Here is a 15,727-nt window from a genome sequence, read left to right on the forward strand (position 1 = left end):
TCACGGTTCGGTTAATTTTCGGTACAGTAAGAAAACAACAAAATAAACATTTTCTGGTTATTTATTTATCAAAATTGGTAAACAATGGCTTTATCCTTTTAAAATTGCTTTAAAATAGCTGTGTGTGTGATAGATGTGAGCCACCACTAGGCTGATCAGTGCAACAACAGCAGGCAGTCATGAATGCTAAGCATAACAATAACATACATATACACACAGGGTCCATTGCCAGGGTTAATGCAGTCAACATATACACTACCGTTCAAAAGTTTGGGGTCACCCAAACAATTTTGTGGAATAGCCTTCATTTCTAAGAACAAGAATAGACTGTCGAGTTTCAGATGAAAGTTCTCTTTTTCCGGCCATTTTGAGCGTTTAATTGACCCCACAAATGTGATGCTCCAGAAACTCAATCTGCTCAAAGGAAGATCAGTTTTGTAGCTTCTGTAACAAGCTAAAGTGTTTTCACATGTGTAAACATGATTGCACAAGGGTTTTCTAATCATCAATTAGCCTTCTGAGCCATTGAGCAAACACATTGTACCATTAGAACACTGGAGCGATAGTTGCTGGAAATGGGCCTCTATACACCTATGTAGATATTGCACCAAAAACCAGACATTTGCAGCTAGAATAGTCATTTACCACATTAGCAATGTATAGAGTGTATTTCTTTAAAGTTAAGACTAGTTTAAAGTTATCTTCATTGAAAAGTACAGTGCTTTTCATTAAAAAATAAGGACATTTCAATGTGACCCCAAACTTTAGAACGGTAGTGTATAAAATAAAAACTAAATAAGATAAGGCTCAGAATTGGTTTCTTAACAAAACATTTCTACATGTAAAGTGCAACATTTCCACATATGAAGTGCAACATTTCCACATATAAAGTGCAACATTAAACTGCTTCAAGTTGTTGCTCAGATTAAATAAAATGACAAAACTTTTCTTCTACATATAAAAAGTGCAACATTAAACAGTTTCAAGTCAACTCAGATTAACTTTTCTTCCCCCCCCAGCCTTTAACCCTGGTGACTTTCACTCAATTTTCATGTTTTTTTGCCAGAAAAATCAGTTTATCCACATTGTCTGCAGAAAGAGCAGACCTGCTTGCAGTTACAATGTCTCCAGCTGTGGAAAATACCCTTTCACTGGGCACGGAGGTAGCAGGTATGGCGAGGTAGTGCCTGGCTAACTTGGCAATAAGAGTATATATGGGCTCATTGTTCTTCCACCATAGAAGTGGGTCAAAATCTAGTTTTTAATGCAATATGGTCTTAAATCTGCTGCTATAAAAACATTTGTTATTGCTTTAGCCCTGCCTGACTCGCCGAGGAGAAGCTGCTTGAATGCGGTGGGAGCTGTGTTTGTTCGTCTTTCTCTTCGTTGAAGCGATGTTATCCATTGTTGTATCGCACCGCAAAGCCAAAGTGTTCCCAATCGGGAGATCTTAACGAGGCAGGAGGGTCTTCTAGCTTTGGCTTTTGCATGTTGTCGTAGCCCGGTCGTTGCTAGCATGCCATGTGTTGTGTCTCAGTGTGAATTGTTTACACAACGTGCGGTGCGCTACTTAATATGTCCGTGTGGAAACTCGTTCGGTACACCTCCGAACCGAACCCCCCGTACCGAAACGGTTCAATACAAATACACGTACCGTTACACCCTTATGTGTTAATGTTCATCAGTCAACTCATTGGTGTTAATTTTCAATCCATCAAGATAAAAAAAATAATATCAAAATCAAATTACAGGATGTTATTTATGTAGTTTGCTCATCTTCCTCGACTGGTGCACTAACATGTGGTGTAGTTTTTTTTTTTTTTTTACATATGGCGCATAATCTACAAAGATACAATGAATTGCTATTGCGACATCTAGTGAACAACAGTTTCATTCAATCAAAAATTTCGGCTCATTTTTATACTTAGCAAACTCATTCCACGGACCGGAAAAACCTGTTTGCGGGCCTGTTCCGGCCCGCACGTTTGACACCCCTGGTCTATGTGTATTTGTTAGAGATGTCCGATAATATCAGCCATGCTTTAAAAATGTAATATTGGAAATTATCGGTATCGTTTTTTTATTATCGGTATCGTTTTTTTTGTGTTTTTTTTTTAATTAAATCAACATAAAAAACACAAGATACACTTACAATTAGTGCACCAACCCCAAAAAAAAACTCCCTCATTTACACTCATTCACACAAAAGGGTTGTTTATTTCTGTTATTAATATTGTGGTTCCTACATTATATATCAATACAGTCTGCAAGGGATACAGTCCGTAAGCACACATGATTGTGCGTGCTGCTGGTCCACTAATAGTACTAAACTTTAACAGTTAATTTTACTAATTTTCATTAATTACTAGTTTCTATGTAACTGTTTTTATACTGTTTTACTTTCTTTTTTATTCAAGAAAATGTTATTTTATTAATTTTTTAAAAAAGGACCTTATCTTCACCATACCTGGTTGTCCAAATTAGGCATAATAATGTGTTAATTCCACGACTGTATATATCGGTATCGGTTGATATTGGTATCGGTAATTAAGAGTTGGACAATATCGGATATCGGCAAAAAAGCCATTATCGGACATCCCTAGTATTCGTGTTTGACTTTCTCTTCTACTACTACCAAATTGCATTATTTTAGTTTTACTGAGATTCAAAGATATTCTGATTCTGTCAAAGCATCTCTTAAGTTTATTAATTTGTTCTGTTATTATTTGTATTAGCTTGTGTGTGTTCTCTCCTGTACAAACCACAGGTGTGTCGTGTGTTTACCTGGCACAAGACGCTGTAAGCGGTGGCTCTCCAGTGTCGATGGCGATCCTTCACTTCCCATACTTGTCTTCTCTCCCGGTTGTGGGGAAAGCGATGTAAACTCTTTCCACAAGTCTCGAGGGTGGAGCACAACAGGGCATTTACACATGTCGAAAAAGTAAGGAGGAAAGCGAGCGTCAGCTCAAAGTTAGTAGCAGTCATGGCGCCCTGTTGTCACGAAAGTGCATTTTGAACAATCATTGAGGAGATCGCCTGAAACCGAGTTGGCCATGCGCTCTCTTTCTACATGACTCTGCCTAAGGCGGGGGTTCAGCAACCCGCGGCTCTATAGCGCCGCCCTACTGGCTCCCTGGACCTCTTTCAGAGATGTGTGAAAATGGAAAAAAATAATATATATATTTTTAATATATTTTCTGTAGGCGAACAAACATGACACAAACCTTCCTAATTATTAGACATCTCACTGTTTATGTTAAACATGCTTCACTGATGAGAGTATTTGGTGAGTCCTACTAATTTCAGCGATCCTTGAACTCATCGTAGTTTGTTTACACGTACAACTTTCTCCGACGCTGCCACAGAAATACATGTTTTATGCCACGCTTCATTTTGTCCACCAAGTGTTTTATGCTGTGCGTGAATGCACAAAGGTGAGCTTTGTTGATGTTATTGACTTGTGTGGAGTGCTAATCTGGCATGTTTGGTCAATCCATGACTGCAAGGTAATCGATGCTAACATGCTATTTAGGCTAGTTGTATGTAAATACTGCATTATTATGCCTTATTTGTAGATATATTTGAGCTCATTGAATTTCCTTTACTTATGTCCTAAGTGTATTTAATTTATATCTGCATGTTCTCGCCCGGGAAAGGGTGGAGTGCCATCTCCAAGTTGGGGAGGACATCTTGCCCCAAGTGGAGGAGTTGACGTACCAAGGAGTCTTGCTCACGAGTGGGGGAAGAGTGGATCGTGAGATCGACAGGCGGATCGGTGCGGCGTCTTCAGTAATGCAGACGCTGTATCGATCCGTTGTGGTTAGGGATGATGTTCGAAACCGGTTGTTCGATAAGAAAAGAACCGATTCCATGGACTCAAATCCCTTTTTGAGAACCGGTTCCCGTTATCGAGGCTACTATAGTAAAGAAAAAGAGTTGGTTCTTTATTCGAATCCCTGGGAACGAATCCCTTCCCACAGGAAATGCCCTGTGGGACAGCAATGTTATGCCCATTTGATTGTAGACTCTTACTGACACCTTGTGGCGATGTGAAAATACTACGCGTCATTAGTTTGGGCACTTCCGGGTTGGCGAAACAGTTAAGTTCATGAGACAATTGAGAAGTAGAAAAGTTGTGTTAGCTCTTACAAGCCTTGGAAAAGATAAGTCTGTAAGTAAACTGTTTAACTTGTTTATGTAACTCAATATTAAGGTGGAAAGTGTTTAAATTTGATAGTAAGATGTTTATTAAAAAACGATTTTTGTGCACTGTTTCAATCGATGTTTTGAGGACTTAAAATGGCTGCCAGTCGTGTATTTCCACCATCGAAATAGTTTCAACACTCAGTAGTATTTGTTTGATGATAGTACTGTATATTTGTGTGAAGCTAATATTTACATATTATGTATTACATTTCAGTATGTTAATTGAATCACATAGCTTATACATTTGTCATTGTGTGTATTTCAGTTTAAAAAAACACACAAAAACAGTCCAGTGCAAGACAAAAGTAAAGATAGGAAAAGACAAAGCAAGATCAACAACAATAAAGAGCCTAAATGGATTAATCTGCTTTGGAACTTTATTAGACGTCTTGGATTGTTTGTTAGCTGTCTGCCTGTGTGTGTAGTTAGTATGTTCCAATAGCAGCAGAAGTGCACTTTTTGGAGAGCTGTATTATTTTCAGTTTTGTGCCCAAGGGACTGATTTTGTTTAACACTATATTATTGTTTATACACATATAGTGATCACAGAGACAGGTTGTTTTTGTGTTACTGTATATATTTGTTTTTCTGAAAAATCCCACTTAATATACTTTGGGTAACAACAGTCAATATTTATTTATTTAATTTTTTTAGGGGGTAACAGTCAATATTTATTTAATTTTATTTTTTTCTTATAAAATAAAAGTGAGCTTTTGTTAAACCAAATATTGTGTTTTTTTCCATATACAACAACCTATCTGGATTAGATAAGAGAATCGAAAAGGAATCGGTTCGATAAGAGGATTCAATAATGGGCTCGAACTTGATGATTTCTTATCAAACATCATCCCTAGTTGTGGTGAAGAAGGAGCTGAGCCAGAAGGCAAAGCTCTCGATTTACCGGTCGATCTACGTTCCCATCCTCACCTATGGTCATGAGCTTTGGGTTATGACCGAAAGGACAAGATCACGGGTACAAGCGGCATAAATGAGTTTCCTCCGCCGGGTGGCGGGTCTCTCCCTTAGAGATAGGGTGAGAAGCTCTGCCATCCGGGGGGAGCTCAAAGTAAAGCCGCTGCTCCTCCACATCGAGAGGAGCCAGATGAGGTGGTTCGGGCATCTGGTCAGGATGCCACCCGAACGCCTCCCTAGGGAGGTGTTTGGGGCACGTCCGACCGGCAGGAGCCCACGGGGAAGACTCAGGACACGTTGGGAAGACTATGTCTCCCAGCTGGCCTGGGAACGCCTCGGGATCCCCCGGGAGGAGCTGGACGAAGTGGCTGGGGAAAGGGAAGTCTGGGCTTCTCTGCTTAGACCTCAGATAAGCGGAAGAAAATGGATGAATGTCTCATGACATATTACCTGTATGTAATATTGGCTGCATCTCTCATAGTTGTTTGTTCGCCATGTTGTTCCAGACCACAGCAAACGTTACCCAGCTAGCAAAGATTGTAATAAATCCATTAGAAGAAGACAGCCTGCCGTTTCCTTAAACTTGGACACACACCTTTGGCCATTCTCAGCCAGTAATTTCCAGAAGTTATCTCATCCTGTGAGAAGTTTTACTAATGTTTTCAAATGTTGTAAAAATGTGTAGAATAAATATTAAAATACATTTCTGTCGACGAACATTTGCGTCAGCCTTTAATATTAGTCTAATATAGCTAATATCGACACTTACATCATGTGTTGCCTTCATTATAACACTTACACTGCAAAAACTGAAATCTAAGTAAGAAGAAATATCTCAAATAAGGGTGATATTTGCTTATTTTCTGTCTGATAAGTTAATTCTTCTCACTAAGCAGATTTTATGTTAGAGTGTTTTACTTGTTTTAAGGGTTTTGGTCCTAAATGATCTCAGTAAGATATTACAGCTTGTTGCTGAGATTTTATGAGCTATATTGAGTAAAACATGCTTGAAACTAGAATATCAACTGTTGCAAAGCTGTGTCATCAACACTCACAAGTATAAAACTACTTTTTTAAAGTAATAATTTCTTACTTCAAGCATGAAAAAAAAAATCATGATGCCGAGCGCATATCATTATGTCAAGATAATGGCACTAGCATTTACTTAATTTAAGAATATTTTTCAACATATTGGGCAAAAAGGTCTAATTTTTTTTGCACTTGTTATTAGTGAGAATATACTTATTTTAAGGTATTTTTGGGTTCATTGAGGTTAGCTAATTTTACTTGTTTTGGAAAGTCTTGACAAGCCGAATGTTCTTGTTCTATTGGCAGATAATTTTGCTTGGTTCAAGTAAAATGCCCCTCATTTTTGTATTTTTTTCCTTGTTTTTGAACGCTGCCTTTTTGCAGTGTATATAAGGCTTTTAATTTTTTTCTTTGTATTTTTGGTCCAGTATGGCTTTTTCAACATTTTGGGTTGTCGACCTAAGGCGTAGATTTATTGCCCTCTACTGGTCAAGTTTAGTACTACCAGAGTTACTCTGTCAAAAATACAACTTCACTACAAAACAAACTTAAGTATAATTATGCACAATATCTACTTACAAAGAGCTGAACAAGTTTTGTGATGAAACTTACACGAATACAATCAATCAATACACGTGAGGGTTTCTACCGTTGCTGCTGCTTGTCTGGAACAGTCGCTTAAAAGGTCCGAACGGAAACAATGACTAAGAGTGTTGGCTCGGGGAAGAACATTCCTACTTGGTTGTCCAGTCAAAGTTAAAAGTCAGATTTTCGCGATTTATTTAATTTTTTTCCAGGTTTTATAGCGCCATTTTTTTGGGTTTGAATGAGTAGTCTTCTTCTACTCACCCATTTGAAGCTTCGTTGTGACGCTGTTGCCCCTTCCGGGTGGCGGGAGTACTGCATCCACGAAGAACCCTGGTTTGAATGGTTTCATCAGGCCTACTTGGGTGACGTTCGGCGGGCTAACTGAAACACTTTGGTCTGCCGGATGTGGCCTTATAAGGATAGGGTTGCATTAACTACATATGGACAGCAGATGGCGGCAGATACATAGCTATGAAACGGTGACTGGAATCACACAGACAGACGCATACATGGTTACATATAAGCAGTGTTGGGTTAGTTACTGAAAACCAGTAACTAGTTACAGTTACAAGTTACTTTATTTCAAAAGTAACTCAGCTACTTACACCAAAAAGTAATGCGTTACTGTGAAAAGTAACTATTTAGTTACTTATATTTATTTTTATTTTTTTAAGGCCCCCTTTAATGCCCTTTTAGCCTTCATTTCAGTACTGTTATTGCAGTGGAGAATAATACAATGTGTTGATCAACTTGACATGCATTTGAATCACTGAACTCTGCTAAGCAATGTGGTCTACATAAACACACGAAGACAAAGATATGTTTCAAAAGGCCAATTTGTTTCAGGCCAGAACAAATTGACAAAACTATTTTAAATAGCTGCAACATAACATACATAAGTAACAAACAGCATAATAACAACATAGCTGTAAAACAAGAAAGGCACACACTACATACATAAAGCCTAACCAGGCGTTTTTTTCTGGAATAAAATCATGTCTGAAACCCAGAACACTCTACACATTTCCCCAGTTTTAGTTTAGAGATAAGGAAAGATTGGCCTGGCCCACTAGCATCCCTCTTTATGTTTGTGAACTTTATTGTCTATACATTTAGAGTGATGTGATGTGATAATCAAACACTCTAGAAGTCTAGAATGAAAGAGTATATAAGAGAATTGACAGAGTGTGTACCTTCAGTGCGCAGTGCCTCGTTAAAATCCAGCCGCCGTTGCTTAGGAGGTGAAGTGTGTCTCTCTTTACTAGCTTCGTCGAAGCATGTTGCTTTTGTAGCTGTTTCAGCAGATTTGAATTGCTGGGATAGGATCTTTGATCCAAGACAACTTACATTTAACTAAAATGTTCTTTTCTTTGTGGTCGACAAAAGAAAGGTAGTGAGAATATCTCCATGTTAAGAAACTCGACTTTGGCTCTGCCATGTCTTGTTAGTAAACACAGACACGCCCACACACACAGAGAGCAGCGCGCTCCTCTACGACCTGGATGGAGACCTCCTACGACCCTCTGCTTGCACCCAATGGACTGGACTCTCACATTATCATGAATAATTTGCAAAAACTGTACCCACTTGGAATCCATAGCAGCCCGTCACCCAAGAGCGGGGTCCCCACATTTGGTGGTAGCGGGGGGTGTATATTGTAGCTTCCCGGAAGAGTTAGTGCTGCAAGGGGTTCTGGGTATTTGTTCTGTTGTGTTACGGTGCGGATGTTCTCCCGAAATGTGTTTGTCATTCTTGTTTGGTGTGGGTTCACAGTGTGACGCATATTTGTAACAGTGTTAAAGTTGTTTATACGGCCACCCTCAGTGTGACCTGTATGGCTGTTGACCAAGTATGCTTTGCATTCACTTAAGTGTGTGTAAAAGCCTCATATATTATGTGACTGGGCCGGCACGCTGTTTGTATGGAGGAAAAGCGGGCGTGACGACAGGTTGTAGAGGACGCTAAAGGCAGTGCCTTTAAGGCACTGCCCCCAATATTGTTGTCCGGGTGGAAATCGGGAGAAATTCGGGAGAATGGTTGCCCCGGGAGATTTTCGGGAGGGGCACTGAAATTCGGGAGTCTCCCGGGAAAATCGGGAGGGTTGGCAAGTATGGCATAATGGAATGGTTAAAAAGCAAAACACTGATAAGGTGTGTTTTTTGTGCCATGGCGCCATCTTTTGGATAAGTTTGCTCACTGCAGGTGTTCCAGTGTCCTTCCATTTAGTCCAGGGGTGCCCACACTTTTACTGCAGGCGAGCTACTTTTCAGTTGATCAAGTCGTGGGGATCTACCTCATTCATATATATAATTTATATTTACTTATGAAAGATATGTTTTTGTTAACAAGTTAAAGGTGTTTAAAGATAATGCAAGCATGTTTAACACATATAGTTAATATTGTTAGCAAGTTAAAGGTTTTTAATGATAATACAAGCATGTTTAACACATATAGTTAATATTGTTAATAAGTTAAAGGTGTTTAATGATAATACAAGCATGTTTAACACATATAGTTAATATTGTTAACAAGTTAAAGGTGTTTAAAGATAATGCAAGCATGTTTAACACATAAAGTTAATATTGTTAACAAGTTAAAGGTGTTTAAAGATAATACAAGCATGTTTAACACATATAGATTCCTTTCTTTCATGAAGACAAGAATATAAGTTGGTGTATTACCTGATTCTGATGACTTTCATTGATTGGAGTCAGACAGTTAGTGATGATAATGTCCACATTTTCAAATGGAGGAGAAAAAAAGTCCTCCTTTCTGTCCAATACCACAAAAGTCTTTTAATCCAATTTTATTTTATTGTTGTGATTTTGTACGGTGTCCTTGAGTGCCCAGAAAGGCGCCTTATAAATAAAATATATTGTTATTATTATTATAAAAGTGGTTGGTTTTTGGCATCTTATTTGTCCAGCTTCCGTACTTCCTTTTTTTATACACTTTACAAGAAATACATTGGCGGCAAACTCTGTAGCTTGCTAGCTTGTGTACGCTAGCTTTCTGAGACTCTTATTTTGTTAGCGCAGGCAGGATGAAGCAGCGCTTTTATTGTGCAACTGTGCAGTCGGTCTTTGGAGTTTTGACGACAGGTACGGCGCCAGAGTCTGTTGAAATAAAAAGTGTTTCTCGCCTTCCTGTCGGTCATTTTTTCTTAATAATGAGCTCGCAGCAGCCAGTGTCATCTCACAAGACCCTCGGGTGCCGTGAATGTCAATCAAGTGACGTCATAGTGAAGATTGATGATCACTCATTTTTAGAACTATTTTTTTAATGCCTGGCTGGCGATCGACTGACACACCCTCCGCGATCGACCCGTAGCTCGCGATCGACGTAATGGGCACCCCTGATTTAGTCCTTTCAACCGGATGCAGAAGTGCCGTTCAGTCTCCTAGCCGTCCATAGCGTTTCTACTCGTATGGATTCTTCATTCATCACTCCAAGCAACGTTTGTAAGTTTTATAGTTTAACTAGAACAATTCTTACTTACTAACCCATCCCATGTGTGATGTCTGTAGGAGGGTTTTCATGTAATAGTTGCAGGTGCTACCGTAATGTATTGACGCCAACATCGTTAGCATTAGCTAATATGTTAGTATCATTAACTTACAACAGCATTATTTTTGTATTGTTTCAGTTTCACAAATTCCTCAGTAAATTCCTCAAAACGTCACCTTGGAGTTATTGAGTTTGTTTAGTGGATTGGAGAGCTAGCTTCCGCAGTTAGTGGGTCCATGACGATGACTTCTGTTTTGCATGATCAGACGTTTTACTGCCGTGTTGCAGGCACTGTTTGGAAACAATTAAGGTATGTAAATAAACATTTACAAAATCTTCCTGCGTAAATAACTCTGTGGGGGGGCGTGGTCTGCGGACCTGCAGCGAAGCGGGGTGTGTCAGGATCGGCTTCGAAATTAGTGACAGGTGCGTGGATGACACAGCTGCGAGTGTTTGTCTGATCACCTGTCGCTCTGTTAGAGGCAGCAGTCGGGAAGGAGAGGGGTTGGTTGATGGTGGAGATTGAGTGAGAAAAACTTTAACATGGCCGAAAAGCACAACTTATTGCAAAATAAATCATTGTTCGCAAAGATGAAAACGGCTGTCATGTCCGTCATTGGTGGTCCAGAGAACCCGGAGGAGCAAGACCTCCACAAACTCATTTCACAACAAATTTATCTGCGACTTATAAATTATATATATACACTACCGTTCAAAAGTTTGGGGTCACCCAAACAATTTTGTGGAATAGCCTTCATTTCTAAGAACAAGAATATACTGTCAAGTTTCAGATGAAAGTTCTCTTTTTCTGGCCATTTTGTGCGTTTAATTGACCCCACAAATGTGATGCTCCAGAAACTCAATCTTTTTAAAAGGAAGGTCAGTTTTGTAGCTTCTGTACCGAGCTAAACTGTTTTCAGATGTGTGAACATGATTGCACAAGGGTTTTCTAATCATCAATTAGCCTTCTGAGCCAATGAGCAAACACATTGTACCATTAGAACACTGGAGTGATAGTTGCTGGAAATGGGCCTCTATACACCTATGTAGATATTGCACCAAAAACCAGACATTTGCAGCTAGAATAGTCATTTACCACATTAGCAATGTATAGAGTGTATTTCTTTAAAGTTAAGACTAGTTTAAAGGTATCTTCATTGAAAAGTACAGTGCTTTTCCTTAAAAAATAAGGACATTACAATGTGACCCCAAACTTTTGAACGGTAGTGTATATTTTTTTTCCTAAAATTGAGTGGGTGTCGCATATATCCCGGTGTGCTCTATAGATGGAAAAAGATGCCAAAGCTGCTATTTTACATGATTACACCACGGTTGGACAATACATTCTTAAAGCAGCAGTACATAAAGCACTTAGACATTGACCCTTCTTTAATTGATTTATTATATATCCCACATAATCAAACACAGGTCAAGTATCAATAGGCACGAGCAGAGTTTTAGGTTCAGAAGTAGGCACAGTGTTGACCTGGTAATAAACCTTGTGGCATTCGACCAGCGATCCCTGCATGACTTGACACTCGCTGCAGGATTTCAGCAGTAAACTAAAATACATTGTATATGTTCCCAAATAATAGATCACCATTTCTAAATAACCCAAGACACCAGATATTTGGAGTATTTTGAGATGGGAATCTCCGCCCCTGTATGATGAATCTACTCTTAACAAACCAACTTTTGTTCCCGAGTGCGCCATCATCTAACCTCGGTAACGCTCGAGCTCTCAGTTGAGGACGACGTTTCCTGTCCAGGTCTCGTGTTTGGTTCCGGTCTTCAGACGGGTGAGGGTGACCTCCACGGCCTGGATCTTCTCGTATTTCGGAGGAATGGAGCAGACTTTGTAGCTCACCTCGTCGCCTTCCACGGGCACACACTCGCCCTCGATGCTGGGGGAAGGGTGAAACGTGGTGTCACAGTGGCAAAGTGCAGGTTTCCACACACATTTATCTGTGGCGGTACACATCAATTACTTTTGGACCGCCACAGAAGGATTTAGTGCAGTGGTTCTTAACCTGGGTTCGATCGAACCCTAGGGGTTTGGTGAGTCGGCCTCAGGGGTTCGGCGGAGGTCAAAACACACCCGACTCATCGTGTTAATAACAACTTCTCCCTATCGGCGTATTACGGATACGGCAACAGCAGAAGTCACACTGATTTGCAGGTGTGTAGTTTGTTGTGAGTTTATGCACTGTGTTGGTTTTGTTGTTTGAACGAGGTGATGTTCATGCACAGTTCATTTTATGCACCAGTAAAAAAACATGATAACACTTTAGTATGCGGAACAAAAAAACATGGGGAACATATTCACCATTAATTAGTTGTTTGTTAACATGCAAATTAGTAACATATTGGCTCTTAAAGGCCTACTGAAAGCCACTACTACCGACCACGCAGTCTGATAGTTTATATATCAATGATGAAATCTTAACATTGCAACACATGCCAATACGGCCGGGTTAACTTATAAAGTGCAATTTTAAATTTCCCGCCACACTTCCGGTTGAAAACGTGTAGATATGATGACGTATGCGCGTGACGTAAACAGTTGAATCAGACATCTTGGAATAGGTCCGTCGCCAGCTTAAGTCGTCGGTTTTCATCGCTAAATTCTACAGTATTCTGGACATCTGTGTTGGTGAATCTTTTGCAATTTGTTTAATGAACAATGAAGACTGCAAAGAAGAAAGTTGTAAGTGGGATCGGTGTATTAGCGGCTGGCTGTAGCAACACAACCAGGAGGACTTTGAGGATAGCAGACGCGCTAGCCGAACGACCTCACCTTGACTTCCTCCGTCTCCGGGCCGCCGACCGCATCGGTGATCGGGTGAAGTCCTTCGTCGTACCGTCGATCGCTGGAACGCAGTAGAGCACGGGTCGTGATGAGCAGATGAGAGCTGGCGTAGGTGCAGAGCTAATGTTTTTAGCATAGCTCTGTCGAGGTTCCGTAGCTAAGTTAGCTTCAATGGCGTCGTTAGCAACAGCATTGCTAAGCTTCGCCAAGCTGGAAAGCATTAACCGTGTAGTTACATGTCCAGAGTTTGGTAGTATTGTTGATCTTCTGTTTATCCTTCAGTCAGGGACTTATTTGTTTTGTTTCTATATGCAGTAAAGCCCGATGTTATCACGTTAGCTCAGTAGCTAAAGTGCGTCACCGATGTATTGTCGTGGAGATAAAAGTCACTGTGAATGTCCATTTCGCGTTCTCGACTCTCATTTCCAAGAGGATATAGTATCCGAGGGGGTTTAAAATACAAATCCGTGATCCACAATAGAAAAAGGAGAAAGTGTGGAATCCAATGAGCCAGCTTGTACCTAAGTTACGGTCAGTGCGAAAAAGATACGTTCTGCACTGCACGCTAGTCCTTCACTTTCACGTTCCTCATCCACGAATCTTTCATCCTCGCTCAAATTAATGGGGTAATCGTCGCTTTCTCGGTCCGAATCTCTCTCGCAGCTGGTGTAAACAATAGGAAAATATGAGCAGTCCTTCCTCCGGTGTCGTCACGCTACTTCCGGTAGGGGCAAGGCTTTTTTTTATCAGAGACCAAAAGTTGCGAACTTTATCGTCGTTTTATACTAAATCCTTTCAGCAAAAATATGGCAATATCGCGAAATGATCAAGTATGACACATAGAATGGATCTGCTATCCCCGTTTAAATAAAAAAAATTCATTTCAGTAGGCCTTTAACTAGTCATTATTAAGTACTTATTAATGCCTTATTCTGCATGGCCTTATTATAACCCTAATCCTCTAACCCTGGCCCTAACCAAATAACTCTAAATTAAGTCTTTATTACTTAGAATATGTTCCCCTAGTGTCCAAATAACTCTGAATTAAGTCTTTGCTACTTAGAATATGTTCCCCTAGTGTCCAAATATCTCTAAATTTAGTCTTTGTTACTTAGAATATGTTCCCCTAGTGTCCAAATAACTGTAAATTAAGTCTTTGTTACTTAGAATATGTTCCCCATACTAAAGTGTTACCAAAAACATATAACTTTGTCTTGAATTTGAATTTTTTATTTATTTATTTTTCACTAAACAAGGGTTCGGTGAATGCGCATATGAAACTGGTGGGGTTCGGTACCTCCAACAAGGTTAAGAACCACTGATTTAGTGTACTTTTGATCCTTTAAGACCTGGCACTATCTGCTCACCCTCTCACATTAAACGACTTGTTACAAATCAGTCCACCAGAGGGCAGCACCACTACACAGCTGAAGGACTAAGAAAACCACTCCTCGCACGTCCAGTTACTACACACCAGTTATCAAACAGAACCAAAGTCTCACTCAAAGTGCAAAACAAAACATAAACAGCACGTGTGCACAAAATAAAAGTTGATAACTTTAATGTCCTGTTGATAAATAATATAGGTGTCCTGATACGATACTGATATTGGAGCCTTCAGTATGGCCGATACCGGTAATAATCCGATACAATATCATAACCCAGCAGGCACAAGACGTTGATACAACGTTGATTATACGTACATGTCCTTTATAACTGACTTTGAAACAATGTTGCAAAGTAGTTGTATTTGTAAACCGATCGGGACATAAATACGGTTTAAAAACATGAGAAATGCAAAAGAGATGACGTCAACCCCCTCTTTGAAATCAAAATCAAATCAGTTCAAATTGACCAGGCGAGCCATACTCAATTTTGCAAGATGAAAGGTAACAAAGGGTGAAAGAGTGACTATTAATTAGGGTACAGGAATTGTGCCAAATTAAATGTGAATATGCCTACAAAGGCACTATAGTGAGGCTCATTATTATGTCCAGTTGATCCTCACATAATCCATGGATGTCTTTCGTCTGCTTTAAATAGTAGCTTTAAAAGGAGAACTGCACCTTTTTGGGGGTATGTTGCCTCCCATTCACAATCTTTATGTAAGACAAGCACACAAGTTTTTCTTTTTTATGCATTCTAACTCGTAAATAAACGCTAGCAAAAGTCAGCTAACAAGGGAGGTAATGGTAGTCACTCTAATTTGCCTATAAAAGCGCTTTAAAAGACATACAAAAGCCTCCATCATCATTTTATATACAAACCCCGTTTCCATATGAGTTGGGAAATTGTGTTAGATGTAAATATAAACGGAATACAATGATTTGCAAATCATTTTCAACCCATATTCAGTTGAATATGCTACAAAGACAAAATATTTGATGTTCAAACTGATAAAGTTTTTTTTGTTGCAAATAATCATTAACTTTAGAATTTGATGCCAGCAACACGTGACAAAGAAGTTGGGAAAGGTGGCAATAAATATTGATAAAGTTTAGGAATACTCATCAAACACTTATTTGGGACATCCCACAGGTGTGCAGGCTAATTGGGAAAAGGCGGGTGCCATGATTGGGTATAAAAACAGCTTCCCAAAAAATGCTCAGTCTTTCACAAGAAAGGATGGGACGAGGTACACCCCTTTGTCCACAACTGCGTGAGCAAATAGTATAT

General features: G+C 39.6%; 2 protein-coding genes across 5 annotated transcripts in view; both read right to left on the bottom strand.

Annotated features, from left to right (window-relative positions):
- The window catches only part of LOC133642634 (neurabin-2-like), a 130,573-nt gene extending 123,589 nt beyond the window's left edge, over positions 1 to 6,984 (bottom strand). For 3 of the 4 annotated variants that reach the window (XR_009824559.1, XM_062036956.1, XM_062036953.1), the window contains exons 1-2: positions 6,797 to 6,984; positions 2,785 to 2,898 (exon numbers count right to left, since the gene is read on the bottom strand). The gene's annotated coding sequence lies outside the window, so the exon portion shown is untranslated. Of the gene's footprint in view, positions 1 to 2,784; positions 4,098 to 6,796 lie in introns of those variants that run through there. The other variant, XM_062036955.1, reaches the window with a different exon arrangement.
- Positions 6,985 to 11,630: 4,646 nt separating this feature from the next.
- carhsp1 (calcium regulated heat stable protein 1) overlaps positions 11,631 to 15,727 on the bottom strand; it is a 51,342-nt gene continuing 47,245 nt past the window's right edge. Inside the window, exon 5 of the mRNA XM_062036246.1 lies at positions 11,631 to 12,146. Within this exon, the coding sequence (XP_061892230.1) occupies positions 11,984 to 12,146 (163 nt within the window). The 3' untranslated portion in view covers positions 11,631 to 11,983. The remainder of the gene's footprint in view (positions 12,147 to 15,727) is intronic.

Source organism: Entelurus aequoreus, linkage group LG25 (genome assembly GCF_033978785.1).
Source record: "Entelurus aequoreus isolate RoL-2023_Sb linkage group LG25, RoL_Eaeq_v1.1, whole genome shotgun sequence".
Lineage (NCBI taxonomy): Eukaryota > Metazoa > Chordata > Actinopteri > Syngnathiformes > Syngnathidae > Entelurus > Entelurus aequoreus.